The sequence below is a fragment of the Orussus abietinus genome, unplaced genomic scaffold (genome assembly GCF_000612105.2).
Source record: "Orussus abietinus isolate OABI.00-Male unplaced genomic scaffold, Oabi_2.0 scaffold298, whole genome shotgun sequence".
Classification (NCBI taxonomy): Eukaryota; Metazoa; Arthropoda; class Insecta; order Hymenoptera; family Orussidae; genus Orussus; species Orussus abietinus.
Window position 1 is genome coordinate 14,539 of NW_019394442.1, and position 22,280 is coordinate 36,818.

The following is a 22,280-nucleotide window of genomic DNA, read 5'->3' on the forward strand; positions in this document are numbered from 1 at the left end:
TTTACATCTGAGAGTTCGCAAGAAGGGCTTAAACGTGTATAAAAAAATTCTTACATGATCACGGTACATCCAAGCGTCGCCATATTGGATATAATCCAGTTAGAACAATTTCTATTATATATAAGTTCTGTAAAGTGGAGTGTGCCTGGAAGTATTCAAAAATGCCGCGTGGAGGGGTGAGGTTCCCTCCTCGTCCACCAGGGGCGCCGGGGGATGCGGTGAAAATCGATCCTACGGGTGCGCGCGCATCCTGCGATGGCGGCAGCGTCGCCGCCATCGGCGCGGGCGCCCTGCGCATTTTCAGCAGGCGTGTAAACAAAACACGCGTCCCCCTAGTTTTCGGATAGCGGGAAGCTGCTTTACTCGCGTGACTCTCTCTGCGTATCGTGCGTGGGTTCACGGTCTGGCGAATGTACGGCGAGTACGGCGAGAGGGAGTTGGGAGGCTCTAGTTTCACCAGGGCCAGAGCCGGGGAGTTCTGTCTGTCGTGTCGGCACACATCAATGGTTCAGGTGAGGGGCAAATATCTCGGGAAAGGCTGCGGGTCTTAGCCTAATTGTTCCTCTATGCCGTGGAACGTTAGGTTAGGTCGGTGGGGCGATGATGTCCTTTCAATTTATCCCTGAACCTTGGCCGTGAAAGGGGAACCATCCGATCAGCTGTGCCGTTGGCGGCACTGCGGTTCTCGGTGGCGCCACCTGTCGGTTGATGCGGGAAGCATTTGGCGCGCTTGTCTCTTTTAGGCCCCCTTGGTCGATCCTGCTCTTGACCTCTTCCACTGAGACTGTTCCAGGGTTGGATAGGTATTGTACAGGGTTTAATAAGATGCGGCAAAAAGTCAAGGGGTGATTCCTGAGGTATTTTTGTGAAGATAAGGTCATGTAAACATTTGTAGAAACATGCTTCATGAGGATCCTTCAAATGGGGAATCCTGGGCTCGAGGAGGTAAATGTGCATCGAAGAAATTTGCAATTTTAGCGAAAACTATTAACCCTATCAATATGGAGCAAGAGTATCTTTTTTACGTAAAAGTTCTTCGGGTATCATATTGTAGGATGAAAATGTTAAAAAAAGTGAATATTAAAAAATGGGGATGAAAGTGAGTGGAAAAGAAACTGAGTGGGAAGTAATAACTAATATCTAACTCCCATGTTACTTTTATTCGTTTTTTAAACTTTTAAAACGTAACATTTACCCAACAGTTACATAACAGTGTTCACTACGAGTTTCTCGCTCAAAAATGTACTTGTCGAGAAACTCAACCGAGTTTCTTGATGGCTTCTTTTCAACGAAACAATTGTTTCTTGCGATGATATATAATTCAGGCTGCAATATATACTTTTTACAGTAAAGTAGTTTTCTTTTTCTCAGTGTAGCAAGATTTGTTAAGATGAACTACGAGTTTCTCGCTGAAAAATGTATTTGTCGAGAGACTCTACCGAGTTTCTTGATGGCCTTTCTGATCGGCTCGGGGTAGAAGATGAAACGGACGAGCGAGTTCCATGACGATTTATGGGATCGTTTTGGGGTAGAAACCTGGATGGACGAGTTCAGAGAACGAGCAGACACGCCGAAGGGCACTTCATTAAACTGCCAGAGGAGTTTCGCTCGATAGAAACGCGGAGAAACCGAACTGCTTTGAAGTGGCGGACGCCTCCGGGTCGTCCGGCACAGAACGATGTGGGAATTATCTCATCCAGTCGATGCTCGGTCCAGATTCTGATGTTCCGTGAGCGCGGAAATGATGGCGAATACCCCTATATAGATTTTCCGGAAAGCTCGGGTTTACTGAGGAACACGGGCGAACTCTGTTAAACTGAATCTAGGGGGAAATCCTGACTTAGGGCGGTTGCGCGAAATCCTGGTGTCACTAGATTTCCTCCTTCGGTTATGGATTTTCTTCTTTGGTGAATCGTCACTAATTTAATCTAACAATTTTTATGATAAAAAATTGAAGATTGGTTTATATGGAATTTTTTATTCAAGCTATTATGTTCATGTAAACCAGATGGAAATCATGAAATAAGGCGAAACTAAACGTAGTTCCCAAAAATTGGTGGGACTAGATTTGCTCCTTCGGTGAATCGTCACTAACCTATCCTAACAATTTTGATGCTGAAAAATTACAGATTGGTTTATATGGCATTCTTTATTCACGCTATTATATTAATGTTAACCAAATGAAATTCTGATTTAAGGCGAAACTAAACGTAGTTCCTAAAAATTGGTGGGACTAGATTTGCTCCTTCGGTGAATCGTCACTAACCTATCCTAACAATTTTTATGCTATAAAATTAAAGATTTCTTTATATGAAATTGTTAATTCAAGCTATTATGTTATTGTAAACCCGTGTAAATGTAAATGTTTCCGTTTCGTTATGAAACAGTAATTTAGTTTTACCTAAAAAAAAATGAATTGCAATGAAAAAATAGAAAAAACGTTTCATGGGATTAGATTGAATTTTAATTGTAATGACGGAGAAATAACGCGGGCGGAATTTACGTTTGCGGATTTTCGTTCTAGGGGGTGGTTCTTCTGAAGAGTAATTGATCTATTATTAATGATCTACGGATAATCTACACCGAAGCATCTGTTTTTAATTATCACGGATATTATCCGACCGAGCGATGTTACGCTTAACCTAGATTCCAATGTTCTGCAAACGCGGAAGCGATTGCAAAATATACATAAATACATATTCAGAGATTCTGATTTGTAGGAGTATGCAGAGAACAAGACAAACAAGAACATCTCGGAGGCTAAACAATTTTATATTAATCTTCCTCGAGGATACCTCCCTACCATTCGGGATGGATTTCCATTTTTTACCGTATATAAATGTCGGTTAAACAAAAGTTAATTTTACGTTATTATAAAATTCATAAAACAAACATTTATATATATATAAAATATTAATAGATAAATGGTTAAACTCTTGCGATCAACTTTGGAGAGTTAAATCTGGATTTATGAAGGAATGTAAATTTTCTATAGATTTGTTAAAGAGGTATCGATGTTATCAGTGACGTCAGAGAAATTAGGATAAGTTTGAAAGGGTTAATACGTCCATGAACCATTGTGTAATGACAACCGGCGATTAAATGCGAGCACGTGCGTGACCACCATCAGATTAAGGTTATGGCAGCTCGTTTAATAGCACCTTGTCGAGTTCTACAGTCTCCGGTTTAACCACAAGGTGCAAGAAAATCTGTTAACCTCAAAAGCCCGTCCGATTCCTGGAATATAAACGTGCAAGAAATAATTTCATGGAATTTAGGATAATAAGGTTTATATTATTTTGTCGACGTCGATTTAATTCCTGGCAATTCCTCGAGTAAAGGAAAGGGTTTATTTTATTTTATCGACGTCGATTTAATTCCTGGCAATTCCTCAAGTAAAGGAAAGGGTTTATTTTATTTTATCGACGTCAATTTAATTCCTGGCAATTCCTCGAGTAAAGGAAAGTGTTTATTTTATTTTGTCGACGTCGATTTAATTCCTGGCAATTCCTCGAGTAAAGGAAAGTGTTTATTTTATTTTGCCGACGTCGATTTAATTCCTGGCAATTCCTCGAGTAAAGGAAAGGGCTTATTTTATTTTATCGACGTCGATTTAATTCCTAGCAATTCCTCAAGTAAAGTGTTTATTTTATTTTGTCGACGTCGATTTAATTCCTGGCAATTCCTCGAGTAAAGGAAAGGGTTTATTTTATTTCTCGAAGCCGTAAGTCACTGAACGAATTATGTTAAAAATTAACAAATCGGGGTTTTTTGTCCTGGTTATTTCATTGTTGGAGGTATTTGTTCCCGGTTTGCTGATACAGATGGGGTGGTTAATCTTATCGTCCTATTATCTCCTATATTATCCCGATAGGAAGCGCTTCGGTCGTAGTTCGGGCAGTGCTACTAGCGTGATTGGAGTACCGAATTATCGATAATGAATCCGATCGGTAGATTGTGCAATGCGGTGAGTGATAAGCATCCATTAACACCGATACGCATTACTAGAACCACCGTATCAGCTGGCGAAAGCGTTATCCTCGTATGACGGGTTATCGCTAGAAAATAATCGGCAACTCACAATTTGAGGTTAGAGTTCCGATGAAAGTGGCGCATGCGCACGGTTGAAAAGTCATTATAATGTTCTTATGACCAAAAAAAGATACCATTAAGGCGATGCGAAGGCGACGTAAAAGACATTAAGTTTATGAAACTCTTACGAATTTAATAATTAGGCTGAAGTCCCTTAAGCAGAGTTCTCCTTTAGAATGTTGCCGTATTTGTGCCATCATTGCTCTCGATTTGACTATTATTTGCTGTTAAGTTTCCATGAATAAACTCAGCACTTAGTCAATTATTATTGCTCTAATTACTGTTCCAAAAAATTCATTCAGAATTTAGTCGTTTGAAAATTTCAATATTTTAATATCATCCGCTGTTAAGTCTCCATGAATAAACTTAGCACTTGGTCAGTAATTATTATTCTAATTACTGTTATAAAAATTCATTCAGAATTTAGTCGTTTGAGGGAAAGGTGAAATCCTGGGGGTGGCGGAAAAAGTCCGAAGGTTTTCCAGGGCGCAATCCTCGGGGCAGCTCGATTTACGTTGATGAAATCGGCATCGCCGAGGAATTTCGTAATGAGAGTTCGGTCGTAATGAAAATTCCCGGGAGGACCGGAACCGGAACCGGAAGCCAGGAGCCTCCGGTGTGTCTTGGCGCGCGGCTCGGTTTTTCGTCGCGAGAAAGGATGCACCGTAATTTGCAGTAAATTCTCTTTGGAGCCAATGGAAGAGCTATTTCGGGTTCTTAACGCTTCTATTCCTCGGGAAGACAATAACACGGACGATTACCCAGAAGCCGGGCTTACACGTCGCGCCCCACAGCCCATTTGCCACCCCGTATACGAGTATAGGTTTAAACGACCCCTTTCATCCCCTTTCATCCCCTGAACCCCCTTCGAACCCCCCTAGAACCACCCAGAATCCGCCATGACGGTATCTGCCATCCGGAACGACGTCTGCTCGCTCGACAAGATGGGGTCGAGAAGTCGTACCCGAGGAGTGCATGCTAAGTATGTTCTCACCCTCCTCTACGTGGCTTTTTATATTTTTTTTTTTCACGCGAAACATGTATTGATAAGCTTGGAATGGCTGCTGATAAAATGTTCCAGACAGGGGTGGGTAGTTTGTAATTTATAAACATGTTGCTGATCATTGTGCAGGATTAGGGGGTTGTTGTACCCGAGAAGTGCATGCTAAGTATGTGGCTTTTTATATATTTTTTTTCACTCGAAACATGTATTGATAAGCTCGGAATGGCTGCTGATAAAATGTTCCAGACAGGGGTGGGTAGTTTGAAATTTATAAACATGTTGCTGATCATTGTGCAGGATTAGGGGGTTGTTGTACCCGAGAAGTGCATGCTAAGTATGTGGCTTTTTATATATTTTTTTTCACTCGAAACATGTATTGATAAGCTCGGAATGGCTGCTGATAAAATGTTCCAGACAGGGTTGGGTAGTTTGAAATTTATAAACATGTTGCTGGTCATTGTGTAGGATTGGGAGGGAGTCGTACCCCAGGAGTGCATGCAAAGTATGTTCTCACCCTCTCCTACGTGGCTTTTTATATTTTTTTGTTCACTCCAAACATGTATTGATAAGCTCGGAATGGCTGCTGATAAAATGTTCCAGACAGGGTTGGGTAGTTTATAATTTATAAACATGTTGCTGATCATTGTGCATGATTGGGGGGATGTTGTACCCCAGGAGTGCATGCTAAGTGTGTTCTCACCCTCCTATACGAGGCTTTTTATATATATATATATATAATATTTTTTGTCATATTTTGCGCCGTGTCAAGATGTATCAACGATCGAAACGTCATTCGATATCTCGACATCTCGGATAGAAAAAGTTGCAGACAAGGGCCGCATGCCAAGTATTTTACAGCCCTCTTCAGGAACCCCAGCCTCCCCATTGCCTTTCCACATTTCTTCCACCCTTCATTCAAGAGGCATCCATAACCTCGAATTTCCCCTCGTGCCACGCACGTCCCAGACGGAAAATTTTTCCCCAGCTTCTCCGACTTCGAGGGGACCTAAAACAAATTTAGCCCTTAAAAGGTCCCCACGATAACGTTTATATCTTTTCCTCCAACTTACCTCCTAGGTCGGACTCGAAAGAAATTTCTTTGCGGAAGAAGTCTCTTCAATAAGGTGTATCTTTTTTCCTTCCCCCCCTTTTTTATTACTCTTCAATTTCTCAACACCCTTCGCATCGTCTCAAGAAGTTTCATCTGAAGGAACCGTGTATACTTCTTGCACCTCCACCATGGTTACGTGCACGAAACGTGCATTCCACAATTCTGGGTGTATTGGGGTGGTGCTTCACCTGGAGGAAGGAACGTCTTCACTATTTCCAGGTGAGAAAACCGGGACAAAACGTGAGGTTCTTCGCGATTCGGCCTCCCTGTCGAGGGAGGGAAATTGAAGAAGGCACCTCTAAAGAGTCGAGGGATCCATCTTAGGCTCGGGGCTATTTAATTAACGCGCCGGTTCTGCTAACTAAATGCGCGCGGCGAAGGCGGAATTGGAGAAGCGCTAATTATCGCGCTAAGGTGGGCGGCCAGGTGAGAGAGAGAGAGGAGGAAATAGCTTAAATGCCACGCGAGATTCGCCACTCGGCTCGAGGGACCTTTTTCTTGACTTCCGGCCTCCTACAGTTCGTCCTGGGACTTCGTTGCTGAATGGGGTGGCGTCATTCGTTCCCTGGAGTCATCCGGCTGGATTCACTTCCTTGAGTACCGTCATCGCGACATTGCAGGGATTTCTGGATCTTCATCCTCTTGGAAGGTTCTTCAGTTTTAGGTAGAAATGTTGGGTGGGTGGCATCACTCTGCAGCATCCCTTTTCCTGGCTGGGACTTTAACCCTTTGCGGTCGTATGTCTACTCTCAGCCACCAAAAATCTCTTGATCTTGGGAAAATGCGACCGCAATGGGGTTAATTTTAAATTTGAGAAAGCTACGCTTCGCCTCTTTTTCATTTGGGATGTCTTCCAACTTTGGATGGAGGTAGAAGGACTGTGGCACCTCCCAAAAATTTCGCTCTCTGTCCAGCGGGTCGTTTGCTGATCTACAGTGGGATTCGCTTATCATCATCACGTGGGGATTTTCTGGACTTTACGGGGTCCAGTGAAATCCTCCATTGAATTTAAGAGAATTCTGCAATTCTACATTTTTCCCAATCAAAAGATCCATCTCTCTATCATGAAGATGTCATGAACACACACGGTTCCTTTTTGTTGTGGTGCCCACATATCTCCACAAAATAAATGTACCATATTAACTTTACCGTCAGTTTAATTTCCCCCAAAAAATATAGCGTTCCTCCAGATCCTCCTAGTTCCTTTTAGCCAGTGGGGATCTACTTTTGCACCACCTCCCGAAAAATTCCCTTCCTCACCAGCCGGGCGTTAGCTAATCTACAATAGGATTTCCCATCATCATCACGCATGGATTTTCTGTCTTTCATGGGGTCCAGTGAAATCCTCCATTGAATTTAAGAGAATTCTCCAATCCTACGTTTTTCCCAATCAAAAGATCCATCTCTCTATCATGAAGATGTCATGAACACACCACTATCATGAACACACACGGTTCCTTTTTGTTGTGGTGCCCTAATATCTCCACAAAATAGATACACCATATTAACTTTACCGTCAGTTTAATTTTCCCCCAAAAATATAGCGTTCCTCCAGTTCCTCCAGAACCTCCTAGTTCCTTTTAGCCAGTGGGGATCTACTTTTGCACCACCTCCCGAAAAATTCCCTTCCTCGCCAGCCGGTCGTTAGCTAATCTACAGTGGGATTCACTTATCACGCGGGGCGTTTTCCCGGCTTTCAGGGCAGCCGGGGAGGGCCTCGTTTGAGTTTCAAAGAATCTCGAATTCTGGGCTTTTCACGAGTAGGAAGGTAGGTTAAGGGCCGGGCTGTATGCCCGCTCTGTATGCCCGACGGTAATGAGTACTATTCAGTTTATTCGGAGGTAAGTTGCGGCCCTAGCGAGTATGCCTTCAACGAGACGAGACGCGAGCGATCTACCTGGATAAAATGGGCAACATTCAATGCCCGACTTTTGCCCTTTTTCTTTCGCACTCCTGCTTCGCTTTCTTCCCCGCTTTTGCGTCTGCTGCATCTGCTGCATCAGCTGCACTCGCCAATCCAAAAGCGAGATCCCGAGCCAGCCTCGCTCTAGAATCGCAAGATCTGTAAATGGTACCAATCCCTCTTTTTACCCGAAACTGACGAAGCTGGCGGAACTCTGCAGCCATTTTCTCCCTCATCTTCAATCGAAGTCGAATTGTTTGTAACTTTGCCACATGGTTTAGGAGACCCTAAGGCAGGTCCTGAAACCCGCAGGATTTCATTTTTATTGAAAAATGAACAAAATAGCTATAAACAAATTATCTTAAAATTGAAATTTCGTGGGCGACAAGACCTTCCTTATAGTCTCTGTTTTTACATTGTAATTAAATGTACCAAATTGTTTGTAACTTTGCCACATGGTTAAGGAGACCCTAAGGCAGGTCCTGAAACTCGCGAGATTCCATTTGTAATAAAAAATTTTGAAAATAGCTATAAACAAATTATCTTAAAATTGAAATTTCGTGGACGACAGGACCTTCCTTATAGTCTCATTTTTCACATTGTAATTAAATGTACCAAATTGTTTGTAACTTTGCCACATGGTTAAGGAGACCCTAAGGTAGGTCCTGAAACTCGCGAGATTTTATTTTTAATGAAAAATTTTCAAAGTACTTATAAACAAATTATTTAAAAATTGAAATTTCGTAGGCGACAGGACCTTCCTTATAGCTCCTGTATTCACATTGTATGATATTTGAAACGGTACACCCAGTTTCGTAGGAAAGATTCATAAATTCGTCCCACGCCACTTTCATGTCGCCTTAACGTACGTATAGAATTTTGATAAAAAACAAAAAATCTCGTTTGATGCCGTCTAGAATTCCGGGCCGTGTCTTCTATCCAATTCCGTTCCTCGTTTCCATGTTTCCCGAGAGGGGGAAACGTTTTAATATGTAAATAGGACGTGAGCGAAGAAAAGAACTGTCAGAAGCCTGAAGCGCGGAAGGCAAGTTTGGTTATAAATGCGTTTGTTTAGTATTTCGTAAATGCAAGAGATGGCGCGCCGAGCTAGCGAAGAGTACCGAGAGCTCGTTTAATTTTTTTCCGATGTGTACTGACATTCGATTTAAAAAATGGAGAGCAATGCGCTGTTTCTTATTCTTTGTGCGTCCGAGATGGGGTATTGTTATTCCTCCCAGTTTGCGGATGTCTTTGCCATTCAATTAATCGTAATGACACGTGATTCGTCATGCAACAGCCTTAATGCATTCCCAACGTATGACGTGAAGTATACAGAACTTCATCGAGAATCTTTGTTGTCTCGGCTTAATGACGGACGCATCATTTGCATACTCGTTAGTGTTTCTGCATAAGTGTGTTTCCGTATTCACATCGGCTGCCCTGATTTTTTTTTTGGGTGTGCAGGAGTCTGAAGAACCGCAGTGAAATTTGATCTTTGTTTTTTTGAGGTTACAGAGTGTGGCGTTGTTTTTCAGGCTTAAAAATGAATTCCTATATGAACAGTATTTCCCATTTTGAGGTTAGGATATCGTGCTAGGACCAGGAAGCAGAGGGTGGCGTTGCTTTGGAGGTTTAACCCTTTGCAGACGGGACTTTTCCATTATAAGGGCCTTTGGGCGGCTATTTGGCGACATTCATCCGCGAAGGATTAAAAATGAATTCCTATATGAACAGTACTTCCCATCTTGAGGTTAGGATATCGCGCGAGGACGCGAAAGCAGAGGGTGGTGTCCATTCCCACGGAAAACTGGGAAGAAAGTTGGAAAGGAGTCGACCAGGACGTTCAGGGGTTGTTTTCCCCGGAAGTCGGTCAAGGCTCCGTACAAGCTCGCATCCGCTATTCAGATCCGAGTTAAAAGCTTCCTCGGAAGTTCGCCGGGTATCTAGACGAGCCTAGAAGGGTCCGGAGGAGACCGTGTGCCAAGAGATGGAAGTTGAATGGCAAACTTCTTATCGGTGTATTCCGGGAGTACATCCACGGTAACTTGGCAGTCGCTTATACTTCGGCCGCCTTCTCCAGGACGGTAACATTGTTCTACAGGCGCATTAGTGGCCCCGATGTGCACCAGGAGGAGGAACCTTCGTGCCACGTACTTCGCCCAAGTTTCGGGCCCCAGACTTTTGCTCTCGCGACAGACGCAAGAAGCCCACCTTCGTCGGGTAATTAGACCTGCAAAACGGCTGCCGGAGTTGTAACTCTCCAGGGCGGTGGCACTTTTTCCGCAAACAGATTTCCACGTCGGTTACAGGCCAATCTTGCTCTTCCGAGCGGCGCTTCTTTGTCGATTCGAGCTGTTAGGTTGACCAAATGTTCATGTAATGTTGCTTAGCGGATGATGTACGATGTATCTTGATAGCTCATCATTCCCTGTTCCAGTTGGGATGCCGTCCATGGAACCTGAGCCTGATCAGCATGATCGTCCTGGCCTTCTCCAACATGTTGCTGACCTTCCTCTTGCTGCAGTCCGAGAACTGTCGGTCATCAAGTTCCGGAGACTACGTCCAGGAAACTAACGGCGTGACGGAGTGGGACCTGGGCTCGAAAAGTGAGACCCGCCAGGACGAGGAGGTCCAGGTCTCCCAGCAGTGTTCCACCCACGAGTTCGTAGAAGACGGGGACATCCTCAGGATGGACCCGAAGCTGGGGAGATGGGATGCTCGCCGGATCTACAAGACCTTCGACGGGGTCCTGACAGGGTCCCTATTCCCCAGACTGTCCGAGACCCACAAGGTCTGCTTGGCGACCCAGAGCTCCGTGGAGAGGCTGCACTCCATAGTCCAGGTCGCTCATCACTGGACAGGTCCCATATCTCTGGCCCTATATGCAGCTGGTGACGACGAATTCGAGGTGCTACAGAGGTACCTGGCCTACCTCAGGAAATGCTACGCTCCTATCAGGGAGAGGATCTTCGTCTCGTTGGTGCTTCCCAAAGCTCGGCTCCCCAGGAGGCAGCCCAGGAGCTTCGACATCCCCGACTCCGAATTGGACTGCGCCAGTCCGGAGTACATCCTGAAGGGTCTGCTGAAGAGGATACCCAGTCAGCACAACGTTTGGAGGGCGCAGAACGTGTATCCTCAGAATCATCTCCGGAACCTAGCCAGGAAGAACTGCCAGACTGATTATGTATTCCTCACGGATGTCGACGTCATCCCTAGCTATAACTTGACCAGGACCCTGGACAGCTTCCTGAGGTCCTCGGACACCTGCGATAAGTGTGCCTATGTCATCCCGACCTACGAGCTCGACACCAGGATCAGGTTCCCCCAGAACAAGTCGGAGTTGGTCAGGCTGGCCAAGAAGGGACTGGCTAGACCTTTCCACGAGAAGGTCTTCATCCATAATCAGTTCGCCACCAACTTTTCCAAGTAAGGGCCTAAACTTGAAGAATGATGCGTTGGGTCTTTCCTGATGACCCATCTGACTCATCGCAGTGATTCTGCTTTTCTCGATTACAAAATCGGAGATGCTGGATGGGTTCCTATTTGTGTCGAGTAAAAAGGGAATTTCAATGGTCACTTGCACGCTATCATCAATGGCCCGCGTTTTATCGGCTGCTTTGGACCTCTTCTAGGTGGATCCTCGACGTCTCTCCGGGTTTCTTCGGCAACAAGGATCACCTGAAAACCGGGAAGGTCTACGTGAGTCACGACGTGACCAACTTTGAGCTATTCTACGAGCCCTTTTACGTCGCTAAGGACACCGTCCCTTCCCACGACGAAAGGTTCATGGGGTACGGCTACACCAGGAACACCCAGGTGAGTCGCAACATGTTTCCTGATTACGCGCAAGGAAAAGAAAAGCGAGCTTTCGGGTCTTAAGGTGGTACGAAAGGAGTCAGCCCATACATATCTGAGATATCAAATCCTTGGTAAAGTATTCCCCATATTGGGGTACCGATTCGTTTGAAGCTTCACCACGTGAAAGTAGGTCCCGAAACTCATGGAATTTCATTTTCTTCATGAAAAATTTCTTTACTTTCATCCGCTCAGGAAATCTCGCAAAAGAGAACAGTCAGCTGGTCATTCAACGACGGTGCTTTGCGCGCGAAAATCCGGGAAAATATTGAAATTCGCGAATGTCGAGAGCTCGAAGCTTGTTTCAGAGTAGTCGTGATATTCTCTATGTACATGTCTACCAGCCTTGGTACCGAATGCCCGTCAATTTCGCGAATGTTGGCAGGCATGATGAGCGCGCTCCATCGTGTTGTGCGTTTTCCCATAAGCAATTCCTATCAGAGGATATCAGAGCAGATGCAATATGTGGCGGGAATTCAAAAAGGAAAGAGGGGCATACGGGGGGGGCATGCAAATTAACGAAGAGTGGAATGAGCATAAAGAATGTACAGCGAAGAGAAAGATATGAAAAAGGACCACGAGGCAGGATGGAAGTTGGTAATCAAAGTTTGCGTTCCATCGGTTGAATTATTTTGGATCGAAGCAGAAAGATGGAGATGGGATGCTGGGGTAATAACCAGACCTCTTTGATCAATTACCACATATCTGTATTGTAGATATCTCCCAGGGAACTTCGAAGCAATTAGAATGATCACTTGAATAAGTGGACTTGGTTGTTTCGAAGAGGGCTGCATCGAGCACTTATGTTGCTTCGATGAGGATTGTATCGAAGACTTATGTTGCTCCGAAGAGCAGCGAACACTTATAATGTTATAAAAAAAGATTGCGCAGAAGACCTGAATTGCTTGGAAGAGAGTTACATGAAACACTTATATTGCTTCGAAGAGGATTGTATCGAACACATATGTTGCTCCGAAGAACAGCGAACACATATGTTGCTCTGAAGAACAGCGAACACATATAATGTTACAAAAAATATTGTACAGAAGACCTGAATAGCTTGAAATCGAGTAACATGAAACATTTATGGTGCTTCGAAGAGAATGACATCGAACACTTATGTCGCTTCGAAGAGAATGCCTCCGAACACCTATTTAGGATATATTTCTCCAAATCTGGCGTATAATTTCCTGCAGATATTAAATGTTTCTCTTCCAAGCAGCCTGTAGGGCAATTTTTCGGACATAAATTAACTCTAAATAGTTCGGTTAAAGTAGGGAACAGTTCGGAAAAGCGTTAAACGGCCGAGAGATGCAGAGTTGAACGCCAGGTTCGATAAACCGTCGGCCGGTTTTGCATGCGAGGCGACATTAATTCAATTTCATATTATCGTTTCCACTTCGCGTTATGGAACTACGCAAGCTCATTCCGCAAAACAAGCATTATGCGATTTTAACTCGATACATCGCCCGGTAGTTTCGAGCTGGCGATTGCATTCTCACGTGTCAGCACTCGGCGGGCTCGGATGTTGAAGGCGGGAGGGAAAGAAAGGGGTTGGGAATTAATGGGGAGGAGAGACAAGGGGATGTATTAGACGATAGAGACGATACCTCTATATCGAACCGCGTTATCAATTATGCAGAATTTCGCAGCTGCGCAAGGAGAGATTTGAGCACCGAAATGTCACAATGCTCCCATTCGATTCGGCGCGTTAATTGGAATTAGTTGTTCCTCTCTAAAGACGGTAAAGTTTCCGAAATTAAGGCGAAGTGAAACTCCCTTCAAACCCAGTCGATTCGAATGCAACACTTTTTTTTAAGAGTATCAGACCAAACTGTCCGAAACTTTACTATTCCGTTTATAGATGATCGATTTGGGTGTTAACGCGATATGAAAGTGGCATCTATATTCCGGATTTGCAATTGAAAAATCCACAAAATTAAGGATAAATTCACATAGACGCGTTGTAGAAACACACATGGGTGGTTTTCAATTAGAGCGAATTGATCGAAAGAGACGGATTAAAGATCGCTATTCCTGACGTGTCGTTTCTTAAAATCGCGCAAAGGAGTAAGTTTCCATCCGGAATTTCGCAGTCGTTGGGGCGAGGGCAGGAAAACCCGGCAGTGCTTTCGAGGTTCGGTGGAAATAACGAAATTCCATCGCGGTGGAAATCCGCGCAGGCGACGTCTACCTCCCATCGTGTATTCGCGAAACGAGCTATGCCCTGCCGTCAGCAATAAAACGGGTGTAAATCTATGTGGAACGTACTCGCGGTGCCACACGAGTACGTGGAGGCACACACAAGGGAGACTGCGATACACCCACGTGTGTGAAATGTATCGACTCGGTACGCCCACGTGTGTGTATCGCTCTGCCACACCCACATGTACGTATCCTCCGGATACCCCCAAGTCCACATAAAGTTCCACACGTACATAAAGTTCCCCCTGCCCGCCTTAACACAAGAGTTCCGATGTTTCCGTTGTGTTTGATGGATTTTTGTCCGGTTAAAAAGTGGTTTTTCCGAATGCGCAAGGGTTCCTAAAGGAGGAACTGCCTGAAGATTGTACACCAGAGGCTCCGTGTGTGTGGAGAAGGCGTCCACGTCCGCTGTTGTACATCTACATGCACTTATGTGCCCCTCTGATACATTCATGTGTGTGTGTGCACCGTCTGGGTACAACCACGTTTACGGATTCTCGTGGTGTGTCCACATGCATCATCCTGGTGCGTCCTGGTGTTAGCACACATATCCTGGGGCTACCACACACATCCGGGCCCGACCATACACCTACCAGGGTGGCACCACCACACGAACTGCTCGTAGATCCTTTACCACACACGGTGGAGGTGCCAAAGTTACATCGGTGTTCACACCGGCCCTCTGCGGTTCGTTCGCACAACATTCACTCCCCGCGGAGGAGCGAGAACGAATATATCGCCCCTTTCTCTCCGTCGTTTCCCTTTACGGGCGGGACTTTCTTCCCTTTGCATACCCACAACTCGACCCTGGGGCTCTCCGTACGTCTCGTACCTTGCGCTTTTTTACGACTCGAAGACGACCGGCAGACGTGCGACCTACCTCACGTTGCATCCCCGAGGGTCCACGGAACTTCCCGAATTTCCCCCGATTTTATTACTCAACGTTTCTCTCCCGAATAACCAGATGGCACTTTATTTTAGAAGTCCCCAGTTGGGTGGATATCTCCTTTACGCGCGATGTTTATAAATTCCTGGGTCTCTCCCAGCGATGTCCACCAGAATGACTGATGCTGATGACGGGACCGATGGGCATGCTGTCTTCAGCACCACCACTTCATCTTCGAAGTGGTGGCTGGGACCCATTGAAGTATTAGGTTGAGGAGGAAGTTCCTAAAGATGAAGTGGGTGGCTGGACCCCATCGAAGTATCAGATTGAGAAGAAAGTTCCTAAAGATGAAGTTGGTGGCTGGTGTCTTCCATTTTTACAAGCTCCATCCAATTATCAACGCGTGATCGCCATCAAGCCCACAAGTCCTACCTCCACCTTAAGACCGGTAATTCAATCGACAGGGTTCACCTTCGCTATGCAATTATCAATATGCTAATGGAAATTTATCATGAAGCACACAGTTTCTCCCTCCACGTGAGAATCAATAGTTCAATCTCCAGAGTTCACCTCCACCCGGAAACATTTCCCCAGCACATTAGTCCTCTATTTTCGCAACCGCGGTATGTATAGGGACCCTGCAACTGCAACGGTAGGGACGGCTTTAATCCGGCGTTAATTCAGCGCAGCTGCACCTTGGATTCGTTGATCGGATCAACGGCGCCTTGAAGGCCGGATAACGGGCAACAATTTAAATTATCTCCGCGATAATGGAGGGCTTTCGCGTGCCCCTCGTAAAAGGGTCGACCGGGTTAACCATCCCGCTCCTGATCACTTGTGTGCACCTGCAGCTACAGGTGCACGTAGCCTGAGCCCCACGTGGTCGAGGGTCCAACACCAGCTTCGAGCTAAGTGGTCGTACGTGCGATTGCGGCTTAAGGTGTTGGTGCTGGTGTTGATGCTGGTCCTGGTGTTGGCCTTCCTGGTCCTGGTGTTGGTCCCGTTGGTGGGATCTGCACGTCCCTGCGTCCCTTTCCGCTGCACCTCTTTCGCGCCCCTTCGAGCTCCAGAGGGTGAGATAAGTGGCCGCACACCCGCTAGGGGAAGACACCTTATTCTCGGGGATTTACACCGACGTGCGATCGCATAAAACTCAATTATCAGATTTACCCGCCGTTCCTTCGGCCCGCCTCGCATTCCTGTCGGTTCCACCCCTTTTCCGAGTAACGGCGACAAAAATTATGCCAGCCCCTCCTTCCGCCATATTTCTTCGCCGCCCTTCTGATGTATGGAACGGGTAAATGATGTCGGCCACCCTTGCTCCATGATTACCTGGTGCGGTGAGTTGTCGTCCTCTGGAAACGGGCATTCCGTTTTACGATCGATTGCTCTGCCGTCTTTGGTTTCCTACTTAGAATTACTTTGCAATTATTTCCTACCTAGAAATGTTTGGAGGTGATCGCCTCCAAGGTTTGCTTTTCAACTATTCCCTTGAAATTTCTTTTTCCTATTGACATATCTTGCAGCGTCGAGGATCGCAATGAAGAAAACGACATGCCTCAACTTATTAGAATACCCATTATTGCATCAAACCAAGAACATTGTTGGGCATCAGCTCCTTGAAATCGCAAACCCACTCCATCGACGTTAAAGAGACATTACATGGCCCATCTTTGTTGTGTATGATCATTTTTAAAGATGCACGATGAACAATAAGACTGAGCATCACAATTAAGAAAACGACCAGCTCCAATTTCTTAGGAGAACCATTATTGCATCAAACCAAGAATATTGTTGGGCATCAGCTCCTCGAAATCGCAAACCCACTCCATCGACGACAAAGAGACATTACATGATCCATCTTTGTTGTGTATGATCATTTTTAAAGATGCACAGGCCACCCATCATTGCACCAAACCAAGAATATTGTTGGGCATCAGCTCCTCGAAATCGCAAACCCACTCCATCGACGACAAAGAGACATTACGAACATCACCCACGTGGCGCGCCGTTGTTACGTGGGATTATTCTCGAAGACGCACGGCGCGTGAACAATAAGACCCAGACTGTCTGTCTGTCTGTCTGACGGGTCGACTGTCTGTCCGTAGACCTCTCCCAGGAAACCGGAAACCGGAGCATTACCGGCCTGTCGCAATCCTGAGAAATCCAACGCCTGACGGGACCTCCAGGTCGTGGGTGTCGCCGCGTCTTCGTGGGTGGCTGGGTGGCCCCCGAAGTGGGTGGTGGGTGGGTGGGTGGGTGGCCCCCGAAGTGGGAGGGTGACACGCCTCGCGTTTATTACGCACTCGACAGGGCGAGAACTGTCCCGAGATCTCGATCAGCGGAAAGGAGGGGATCGCCTCGTAAAACTCGGGAATGGCCGCCATTTTCCTCGATTCCCTCTACATAGATTTATTTTTGATGGCCCGCGATATGGCGGATAGCGTTATGCCAGAGTACTCGACGAGGGGTTGCTACTCAAGGAAGACGAAACGAAGAAATGAATCCAGAGTGTCTTTCTGCTGTATATGTGCATTTGGCGCGAGACTCTGTCGAGATTTTTCATGCGGATGAATTTTAAATCAGCGCTTATTGGGCGATGATAATTCCCTTAAAAGTCGTCGAACGAGGAACCATCACCCAAGGAAGACGAAACGAAGAAATGAACCCAGAGTGCCTCCTTGCCGATGGGGTGCATATGTGCATTTGGCGCGAGACTCTACAGAGAGGTTTCATAGTTTGAATTTTAATTCCACGCTCATTGGGTGACGATGGCTCTCTTATGTCAGTCTCGTATTTCCTATTCTGAAAAATGAATTCCATCGGTAGAAATGTCCTGGGAATTTCGTTGTCGCGGATTGTGCTTCGATGATTAATCGTCTCCTATCTCTTCTTCTTGATTTTCATGGATCTACGAGACGTTATTTAGATTGGATTAATATTCTAAAAAATGAATTCCATCGGTAGAAATGTCCCAAGGTACCGGAAATCATGAAATTGGGCGAATTTCGTTATCGCGGATTGTGCTTCGGTGATTAATCGTCTCCTATCTCTTCTTCTTGATTTGCATGGATCTACGAGACGTTATTTAGATTGGATTGATATTCTGAAAAATGAGTTCCATCGGTAGAAATGTCCTGGGAGTTTCGTTATCGCGGATTGTGCTCCGATGATTAATCGTCTCCTCCTATCTCTTCTTCTTGATTTGCGTAGGTCTACGAGATGTTCGTCGCGGGGTATCAGTTCAAAGTCTTGTCTCCGGTTTTCACGGGACACTGGGGCCTCCAATCGAAAAGGGGTAGACCAGCTTGGCGAGAGAGGCAGAACAACTTCAACAGGAACCTCTTCGAGGCCTTCAAGAAGGAGGTCTTCGCGAGGTACATGAGGGACCCCTTAAAGCTGATAAAGACCCAAAAGTCTGATAGGAAGTCGCTGAAGGTCCACTAGGGTACTCCAAAATATTAGGGTGTCTGATGAGTTCCTTCCGGTCCATGTTCAATTCGTAAAAAATGAAAAGGAAGAAACATGTATTTATTGCGTAAAAACAAGAATAGGACGAAACATGTATTCATTTCATAGAAAAATAAAAGGAAGAAACTTGGAGACATGGAGAAAAGTTGATATGAATATTTTCACCTAGTGGCATGTGTACATTTAAAAAAAAAAAAAAAAAGAAAAGGAAGAAACATGTATTTATTTCATAAAAAAAAGAAAAGGAAGAAACATGTATTCATTTCGTGAAAAAAGGACGAAACATGTATTCATTTCATAGAAAAATAAAAGGAAGAAACTTGGAGACATGGAGAAAAGTTGATATGAATATTTTCACCTAGTGGCATGTGTACATGTCACTTTAATATATCACCTTAATGCACTCTGAATTTCAGGGATCGCGTTAAGAGGACCTCTGAGGACCTTTTTAGAGGTTTAACATTCGAGCCGAGGATTTTCGGCTCCCACCTTCGCAGGATCTGGAATGGCGAAAACTCCTCCCGGTTTTAAATTCCTCTCAGATATTTCACTAATTTCTCTGAAGTTCCATTAATTCCCCCCGGAGGTCCTCGAATTAAAAATGGCGCCGACGACTTAATTGGATATTTTCGCGACCCGGAGGAATATATTCCGCGAGGATAACAGAAATCTCCTCGCTAATTCGGGGACCGGACTAATCTCGTTTTGATCTCCCATAATCTGGCCTAATCTGGAGCAATCTAATGGCGGATTTCTCCTCCTGGACCAGTCGGGGTCGCTTTCAATTAGGCTCTACGTTTTGCTGATCTCGTGGAATCTTCCGGCCCTTCCGCTGCGTCTCCGCCGAATATCCGGTTGGCTTCTATCCGCGGAAAAATATTCCCTCGAATTAAGGTGATATTCTATATTTTCTATATATGTATTTTTTTATTCTATATATTTTATTGCATGTATCTTATTATATGGCACGCATGAACTTATCTAATTTTTATTTTTTTCTGCTGAAAGAAAATCATCTTGCCTCTTTCCACAGAATATGAACAGGAAAAACTGGGTTTTTCCTTTTTTAACATATCAATGGAATTTCATTTTTCATCAGAAATATGTATTCTTGGATCTAGTCGGGGACAAATACAAGAATTGTCATATAAAAAATGAAATTCCATTAACATTCGATTTTATGAGAGTCATATCATGCATGATCTTATCTAATTATTATTTTTTTCTGCTGAATGAAAATCATCCTGTTTCCTTCTAGAGAATATGAACAGGAAAAACCAGGTTTTTCCTTCTTCAACATGCCAATGGAATTTCATTTTTCAACAGAAATTTAAAAAATGGCGCCTGTCTCCAGGCTGTGGTTGACACTCCAGTGGCCCTGCAGTCATCGTACACCTTTAATATTAATCTGGGGAGTGCTCTTTTGAACGATATAATAATAGGCTTCGCTACAGGCGTCCCTCTCCGGCGATGTCGAGACGGCCATTCATCGTTGCCTCTTTCAATGAGGCCTCCACCTTAGCGCATCTTCGAATTCGCCAGTGAAATAAGGTCGGCTCTTTTTTATCTAGAAAGCATCTTCCAGTCGGCCTTAAATGGCCGAAGAACGGAAGTACAATGAAAGTGTTCTTTTCCGAAGACCCCTTGAACACGGAGCCATTTCGACATATGGTCGAAATTCGTCTGACCGTGCAGGCGAAATTGGACCAAACGTCGGGCTCATAGTATCCGAAGGGTTGATGCCGTCCATCACTTGTTCCTGAATCATCCTGCCGATTATAATAGGAAATGAAAGGCAATCGGTTCTCAATGGTGATCCATTTCACTCATTCCCAAGGGAATATCCTCGATATTAATTATGAAACTACCTAGGAGAAATAATTCATTCAGGCCGAAGAAAGGTAAGAAGAGTTCGGCATGGAATTCGGATGTCCCGGAAAGGTCGGGGATTTCAAGCGATTCCGAAGAAAAACACGAAGAGGGTGGAAGTACTCATCCCTCCGGAAGTTCGGGTTATTTAACCGGAAACTCATCCCGGTCACCATTAAGGGAGCACTCGATGAGCTCGCAATTGGTTTAATGCCGAATCGGCGCTTCCAGGATCCTCTTCTGGGATCAAACGATCCCGATCGCTCTTTCGGCATTTCCTCGAGTTTCCGTTCCCGATGCGTTTCCGGGGCTCCCGGTAATCCTCTCGAGGGATTTTCGAGTGTCAAATATTTGCGGCCGAGCTTGCGATCTCTTACGGGCTGGACCGGAAGCGGAAGGCGGGTGCGGGTAATCAAAAGTTCGGAGCCGCTATCATGGAGGTCCCGGCTCCCAGCCTCCCTCGGGAGGAAGTAAGGAGAATCGCTTTGTAATTGATAGAAGTGTTTGTTCCCGTTTGTAAATAGCATTCCATTAGTGCGAGCATGAACTGCGAACCCCAAGTTCTGGACTTGTCTTATCAGACTTTGGTTTGTCAGGACGATTAAAAATGTTGCTATCGAAGGGATGTGTCTTTGGAATTGAAGTTTCTCTGTATTTGGGCTTATCAAAGTGATGATAATAGGCCGATTAAAGAGGTCGCTATCGTAGGGATGTGTCTTTGGGATCGAAATTTCTCTGTATTTCGGCTTATCAAAGTGATGATAATAGGCCGATTAAAAATGTTGCTATCGAAGGGATGTGTCTTTGGGATCGAAATTTCTCTGTATTTCGGCTTATCAAAGTGATGATAATAGGCCGATTAAAGATGTTGCTATCGTAGGGATGTGTCTTTGGAATTGAAGTTTCTCTGTATTTGGGCTTATCAAAGTGATGATAATAGGCCGATTAAAGATGTTGCTATCGAAGGGATGTGTCTTTGGAACTGAAGTTTCTCTGTATTTCGGCTTATCAAAGTGATGATAAAAGGCTTAAGGTGATATGAAAGTGTGTACAGTGTACTCGTTTATAAAATTTGACACTTGCATTAAATAGGGTTTATTTTCCCTTGTCCACACAGATATCTGTATATTCAACTAAACAAATGCACTTCCAGTTCCTCCGCAATTATGTTTTCAATCTTTTTTAATCAACTAGCCGCACGTTGGTGCAACCGAACAGTTTACTCGATAAATTGGCAATTTGTCGAGTAAACTGTCCGGTTGTTCGACAATCAATTACCAATGCCCATTGTACCCGTTTCGCGGAATCTAATTGCTTTCATTTTTTAATCGAACGTATCGCTCTCTTTTTCGGGGCTTTTCGTTCCACGAGAGAGGTCGCATTTGTCCGGTGGAGGTTCGAACAGCTCCAAAAATGCCTACCTCGAAATAGGTGAAATTCCCGGAGCTTTGACGAAATTCCTGGCACGGATCTCTCGGAAAGGCAGGCATCACATTCGCGGAACGCGAAGCGAATGGCTACGTTGTTAATGGCGGAATTTCGAAAATCGTACATCCCGTACTAGTATCATTACGCTCAGTTATCGAGAGTTAAGGTGACGTGAAATACTCAATGTATATCCTGCAAGTGATGATTCACTTTCATATCCCTTTAATTTTACACAGCAACATTATTTTCCGCTCAATGTATATCATGCGATTTTTGGTTCACTTTCATATCACTTTAATTTTTTCTAGCAAGGAAATTTTCCGCTCAATGCATATCATGCGATTTTTTATTTACTTTCATATCCCTTTGATTTTGCACAGCAACATTATTTTCCGCTCAATGTATATCATGCGATTTTTGGTCTACTTTCATATCACTCTAATTTTTCCTACCAAGG

At 44.7% G+C, this 22,280-nt stretch overlaps 1 protein-coding gene across 2 annotated transcripts; it reads left to right on the forward strand.

Annotated features, from left to right (window-relative positions):
• Nucleotides 1-363: 363 nt before the first annotated feature.
• LOC105702622 (beta-1,4-glucuronyltransferase 1) lies at nt 364-18,585 on the forward strand. 2 transcript variants are annotated; one of them, XM_012430321.1, is made up of 4 exons: nt 364-512; nt 10,547-11,535; nt 11,742-11,925; nt 18,269-18,585. In XM_012430321.1, exons 1-4 carry the CDS (start codon nt 411-413, stop codon nt 18,500-18,502), a joined length of 1,509 nt encoding a protein of 502 aa, XP_012285744.1. In that variant the 5' UTR covers nt 364-410; the 3' UTR covers nt 18,503-18,585. The 2 variants fall into 2 exon arrangements, with proteins under 2 accessions (XP_012285744.1, XP_012285752.1); XM_012430329.1 differs by lacking the exon at nt 364-512 and adding an exon at nt 3,934-3,967.
• Nucleotides 18,586-22,280: the final 3,695 nt, after the last annotated feature.